Source organism: Nestor notabilis, unplaced genomic scaffold, assembly GCF_000696875.1.
Source record: "Nestor notabilis isolate BGI_N333 unplaced genomic scaffold, ASM69687v1 scaffold9842, whole genome shotgun sequence".
Lineage (NCBI taxonomy): Eukaryota > Metazoa > Chordata > Aves > Psittaciformes > Psittacidae > Nestor > Nestor notabilis.
This window is the reverse complement of record NW_009919698.1, coordinates 31202-38083: the sequence shown is the minus strand read 5'-3', so window position 1 is coordinate 38083 and position 6882 is coordinate 31202. Positions and strand designations below refer to the sequence as shown.

The 6882-nt window shown below is 34.1% G+C and overlaps 1 protein-coding gene across 1 annotated transcript in view; it reads left to right on the top strand.

Moving 5' to 3' along the window:
* Positions 1-6882, top strand: part of NCAM2 (neural cell adhesion molecule 2) — a gene marked incomplete at its 5' end in the record, with an annotated part of 51875 nt that overhangs the window by 16865 nt on the left and 28128 nt on the right. The window contains one exon of the mRNA XM_010010340.1: positions 3893-4066. Within this exon, the coding sequence (XP_010008642.1) occupies positions 3893-4066 (174 nt within the window). The remainder of the gene's footprint in view (positions 1-3892; positions 4067-6882) is intronic.

The following is a 6882-nucleotide window of genomic DNA, read 5'->3' as shown; positions in this document are numbered from 1 at the left end:
TCTTTCCCTGCCCTGCTCCTGATACTACTTATGTTCAGTGTTTAGACATAGTTGCTTTCAGTCAATATCTATGTGCCAGATATACAGAGACAGGAAAAGCTGCAAAACTGCAGTAGGAACATATTGGCATGAGATAGGAGACAAGAGCTAATTGGAAGATAAATCGCTGACCCCACTACCTACTCTCACACCATCACTTCCTTTTCTCCATTTACACCAGGACTGCTAAAGTCTCAGAAGGAAAATTTTCTTCCATAAAACTATTAGGAAAAACAGGTTGAAAAGAAAATCCCCAGAACAGTGGTCATTTATTGAATGGGTTGGGTAATCATAGTAATAGACTTGAAAGAGTACTTACTTATCAGTGGAGATAAAGATGTAGTCGTAATTTTGTGTGTACTTCTCTTACTACTTAATTACAACACTGTATCACAAAGTTCATCCATGCTAACCAGCTTTATATGCCAAGTACAAAATACATCAAGTTATGCTTTGGGCATCTCTTTTTGTTTTATTTTTTTAGGGATTCTTTAACATCATACATGAATGCAGTCACATACTGAACAGAAGAATAGATACTGTGGAAAGAAGATGAAGTTGACTAAAGTGTTTCACTTGTTTCTTTTAATGACTTATTTTAATTTAAAGGGTGAACTTTTGGTGAATTATCCCTTGTTTTGGCAGAAGTATAATTGACAACAAAGATAGCAGTGAAACTTCTGAGAAAGTGTATCAGAATCTGTGCCATCACTAAGTGATCTTTAGATCATAGAAAAGAAAAAGCATACTTCTTCTGCTATATAATCCTTCAACGTATATCTGTAAAAGTATATGAAAGAGTAATCAGTGCCCATAGCTGACCTCTAAGATTCATTTGGTTGGTCTTAGAAGAAAAGAAGAACAAGAAGCATCCACAATTTCATCCTTCCAGATGCAGACTTCAGACTACACAACTTCACAAATTATTCTTCACTCGTGCTAAACACTGAGCCAAAAGTCTTACAATTCTATCATAAAAATCATGACAATGCTCCAAATAATTTCAGCTGACAGGGGAAAGCTCAAATGCTGAAATATTTAGCTAGATCAGGACCAGAGGGCTGTTTACTTTGCATGATCAAATTCTTGTGCATTAGAGAACTACAGAATTAAATTTAGTTAATTATGTTGCTAATGATCATCTTTGGCAAAAAAATTCTAGATTTATCTAGCCTGAAAAAGACAATAGGTATTTTATTCTGTCTTACTGGAATTGCTAGGATTTGTTTCTGATTTTGACTAGGAATATATCTCCTATTGTATTTTCTTCAGTTAAATTCACTCTTTTCTTTCAAACTCATACAGCCGAACTATGAAAACTGCATAAAAGTTACCTCTGTGCGTGGGTTGCTTGTATTGTGGGATGCGTACTTAAAATAGTATTGTGCATTTATTTCATACTTAAATGAGTTTTAAACGTATTGCATTGTGCTAGTTATGCAAAATATTTTATTGGTTTTTCACAGAAGCTTCATTTTATGCTGTTACCAAATAGAATCATATCTTCATTTGGCAGAAATTATACTTGAATCTGCAGTAGAGAACATAAGGTTCTTCCTGAAGGATGTCTTCTTCCCTATGCCATGTTTATTAGTCAATCTTACGCAGACATAAAGACACAAGAAAAAGTGATCTTCTTAACATTATGAAAGTCAAGAACAAAGTGCATATGTAAATAACACACTTCTGTTTCATACCATTGACCAAATAATTGTACTGATCGAAACTGAAGTGACAGTGAATTGCCTTATAAAAAGAGCATACAAAAACTGACATAAAAATACCCTGAGTGTAATCAAATATTCATTCAACTGTAAAAATTTTTTTTCTTACGTATTGAAATCTTTTAACAAAAAAGGAATAAAAGTGTGTGGAAACTATTTGTAATATTATAGGTATCCACAGCAGCTTTCAGCTTGCAGTTAAATCCAAAGAGCATTTATCTTCAGTACTGCTAAGCTACATTAATCTTCCCAAGTCATTGGTATCCACATCACTCATACAGTGATATGCTGCTTCACTTTGGCTATCCTGGATTGCTTTTGCTGGCATTCTTATGTTGTATTTTTCCCACCTCTGTCAGAACAGTCATCTGAGCTAGGGAGAGAAAGAATGGTGCTTAAGGTACTGTGGCTATTGGGGAAAAAAAATTGCTTTCAGCTGTAATGAGAACCTGCAGGAGAAGAGTCACAAGGTGGTTCTAATCCTCATCCTCCTCTGATTTTGGGATCAATGCTTACGTAGCAAGCAACTCATATAACTATTTATTCAATGTTTTACATCCTGGTGAAATGAATGCTTCCTGGAATAAGATATGATTGGAGGGTTTGTATCCCTCAAGCAGAGATTTGCATTCTACTCAAAACTTTAATGTCATGGATTGATATAGTTGGGCCTTTAAGTAAATAATACTAAAGTCATTCGTCCATGTAAGTAAATCTATGCTGGTTTTAACCCAGTAAGCACCAAGCACTGGAAGTTTCAGGAGACTATTCAGAAATGCTAACTATAAGAGGTATGATACGACCATTAATACACTCTGACAGCTGGAAAAATTTAGGTGCCTGGTTATTAAAAGGCTATACAGATCAGCCCCTGTAGAGCAGCTTTGGAAGGTGTTCTTTTCCTGAGAATTTGTGGCTGAATATGTCCTTAAATCCATTCTTAAATATTTTATAGATATTTTTTGGCTAATTCTCATTCACGTACAATACTGTGTGAAGCTCATATTGATTTTCTGTTTATTCCCAACTCTCTGACAGCCCTTGAATAAAGACCACATTTTATGTAAATGGTTCAGTACCCACTGACCAACTGAAGGGCTTTGGCTCAAATTCTTATATGTCCTTATAAAAATATCTTCCATACCATGGAGACAAAAGCAACGTCAAATCTGTAAGCAGGTATGAAATAAAATTGTCAGGTATATCAGAAGAGAAATTTTCAGTGGTGTTTCAGGTCCCTGGTATTCCCTGTCCTCAAAATTAAAATTCTTCCTAGTATTTTAAATTTTTTGTAGTTATAACACTTTAAAATGTAGGACAATTAGAAAAGTTAGTCTTTAGTCTTCTACATGTTAGTTTGGTCACACATTGTAAAAGTAACATGATGTTTCTGTTTTTAAAGATGTACTGCCCCCAAGGTTATTTCTTTGCTTGTGTTTCATATTTAGCATCTCAACACCTACAGATACCTGCTTTATTTTCGTAGTTCTTTTCTATTTTGAAAGATATGTACTTGCTTTTGATTTCAGAGAAAATGTTTCTTTCAACCTATCATGTAGATTATTTCTTAAACAGAAAAGACAATAGAAACCTTCCATTTATATTCCTTTCTAGTAGCTTGGAATCCAGTCTTCTAAAAAAAAAAAAAAAAAAAGGATTCATAATGTCAGCTGTATTTCAGAGTTTCATAAAAATTACTAAATAATTTGTACATTTTTGTCTTATTTAGAAGAATTCAGACTCTGAATGATCTATTTAGCCATAACTTCGTCTTGTTAAATTGGATTTAAAGTTTGTTATTCTCCTTCACATAATTGTACAGTAAACAGATGAATCTCTTACATTTCGCTACTATGAAATTAGCCACTAAAAAAGATCATATTATAAAAGAAAGGCAGAAATTGTAAATGGTTTTGCAGAATTTTATCATACAGGAGAACAGCTGCAGTTTTCTTACAGCTCTATGAGAAAGCGTAAGCTGTTTATCTAATCCAAACATTATTACATCATTTTCTAGATTTTTTTTTCCTCCCTTTGAGACGCTAAGGAGACTTTTTTGGGTAGATTATCAACTGTTTAGGTCTGTCTAGTTGCTGCTGATTATTAAATTGATGTTTGTACTTTTTTAGATGTGCCATCAAATCCTTATGGAGTACGAGTTTTAGAGGTGTCACAAACTACTGCCAAAGTTTTGTTCAATAAGCCTGATTCACATGGAGGTGTGCCCATTCATCATTATCAAGTGGATATAAAAGAGGTAGCCTCAGAAACCTGGAAAACAGTTCGCTCCCAGGGAGTTCAAAGTAAGTATGCAAAAAATAAATGCAAGTACATGCTGAGGTGGGATGTTTATACAATGTTAATGCATAGAGCAATGCTAATACATTCAACAGATCCTCATTTGCTTGCATCCATATTTACCTTTCAATTTTTTTAACAGGCAATACAAGTTAAAGCAGCCCCAACTGTCTTCTGTTTTATACAGCAGGAGATGAATGATAGTTTAGCAGCTATCAGCACAATGATGGGAGAAAAAATGTAGCATAAGATATGATCTAATGTGTGTTATCGTTTTCCCTTTCACATCCCATAATCCACACACAAAAATTCTCTTCTAAGCAGACCATGTTCCAATGGAATTATTTTAAAGAAACATATAATGAACATGAAGTTAACATATATTCAAAGCAGCATGTAATGACTTTTTATCTTGTTTTTCTTAACCAAACACAGAAACTGTGTGTATAAATGTAATCCTGTAAATCACAGTAGTGTTAATTTCAGTCCAGTAAGCTTGTTTTTCTTTCAGTACTGGAAGATCTAAATGAGACAATGTGTTTCCTCCAGTTGCAGGGCATACGCATTAATGAACATTAGTGTACCTCTTCCCTTTTTTTCATGTTATGTTTCAGACTAAGTTTGAGACTTTTTTCTCATAGCTATTTCCTTCAACAAATCGGCAGTAACTTTCTCTGATGAGAAGTACGGTATACCAGATACCAAAATCTGGAGTGACGAGTCTGTGTAGTAGGGCATAGTGTATTCAAATGAGACCAAACCCGGTGCCTAGAGAGTACAATCACACAGATCCTTAATTTAAAGGTAAAGCCAGAACAAAACAAAACAAAAAAAGCTTTGTGTTAACTTTATAGAATAGTGTATTTACCTTGCTCCCCATAAAACTCTATTTTCTATTATTTCTGTTAATGTGAAGGTAAAGATGTATAACTTGACAGACTCTTGTTAGTAGAGTTGGCTGGAGCTCCTTTCAAAAGTTCACACTTATTTTGAAATATTCTTACAGTATTACATGCATTTAAGTTGTAAACAGCTAATTTTGAAGACTAATGTGTAAGATGAATTGATCTTGGAACTACTTTAATACAATAACTGTTGGAATTGTATGGTAATGTATTCTAAAAACAGAGTAGAGTAGCATGTACAAATCCCTGCAATCCTTCTGAAGACAATACCGTTGTGAAGTAGATTGTGGGTATTTAGGATCTCTGCTACAATCCCTACTAAAACTGAATATACAGCTTTTTCGAGAAGAAGGCTCTACATGCTGTCATGTTATCTCCCTGCGTCTTCCTTTTTCCAGTTTGCCTTTTTGCAGTTTATTCTCCTTTCTCACTTAAAAGTTTTCAAGTGGTTTTCCTTCTTTCAGCCACATATTTTCCTCTTCATTTTATTGTCCCCCAACTGTACTACTGAGAGGTTTTGCTGAAAAAACAAAATGGTTCACACTGGTTTTGAACATCTTAAAGGTACCTCTTAAAAGAATGTATTACCAAAAACTACTCTGACTGATGACAAAACCTAGTAAATATGAAAACAACCTGAAAAGTCATCTTGGTCTACAACTAGATATACTTAGTAATAGATAAATATTGGGAAGATAAACTTTACTGAGAGGACATTGGACAATATTAAAAATTAATGCTACATCCATATTTAATTCCTGATGTTTTCTGAAATCTCTATCTGTATACCCTTGTCTAGAAAGGTCGAGATTGTATAGCTTTTGTTTCTCTGAATTTATCTCTGAACTACATTAGAAATCAAGAACTATTTCAGAATTTCAAATATTTGCTAAGCAGGTGCCATCGTGGTTTTGTAAATATTGGTGCTACACTATGTAATTTGATAGGGAAATCAAAAGGGAACCAGTTGCATTTATTGGAAGTTCTTGCAGATATTCTGTAATGAGTTAAAAACTTGTTCTATCTGTGAGGTACTATAGGACCAAACCAGAACAAGATGTGCTACCAGAACACGTACTGAACAGCCCAGAGGAGCAAAGTCTTTGCAGTTGAAGATGTCAAAAAACATTAGTATCCTTTTTTAAAATTAAAATACTGCTAAATGTAACTGGAATCTTTCTGAAAAATTCAATCTTTGCTTGTTCCTGGGAGCATTCAAGGGGGTTAGCAAGTTTTCTGAAACATCTGATTAATCTTCTCTCCATTTATGCTTTAGTTACTTAGAGTGTCAAGGTAGGATAACACTGAGATATCCTTTTCTAACTCCCCATTTTCAGTTTCTGAAAGAATTTTTAAAGAGGCTTTGCTTGGTGGGAGGCTTTTAATTTTTCTTTATGATTTTTGAGACACTTAGAATACTTCTAAGTCTTTTGAATTATAAGAGAAATTGCATCGTTTTGAGATAGTTTCTCATCTTGCATTGGTAACTAAGGACCACTTTCTATGTCTCAACATCTTCTCAGCTGAATGAGGAGGATGTTTAGACTACACACAGTCAGTGCTCAGTATTACAATTTGTAGCTGGATCATCATAATTTCCATACTTGCTCAATATTCCTTAATGGAAAAAAATTGCTTTTTTTCATCTGTTGACATATTAGGGCAGGTTTATGGCTAAGATTCAAGTATTAATGCTGTTTACACAGGGACAGTTAATTGCTTGCACATCTCAAGTAACGATGTATACATAATGCATGAGTTATGATTTTTTCACCAGCAGCCAGTAATAAACTATGCTGAAATTTTGTACGATGTCCTTTTATCAGACTGATTTAACTTGGAAGTGCTAAAATAGCACTGCAGTTCTTTCTTGCCATAGTGTAGGTAATATGCAAGTTCTGAGACCATCTTTTAAG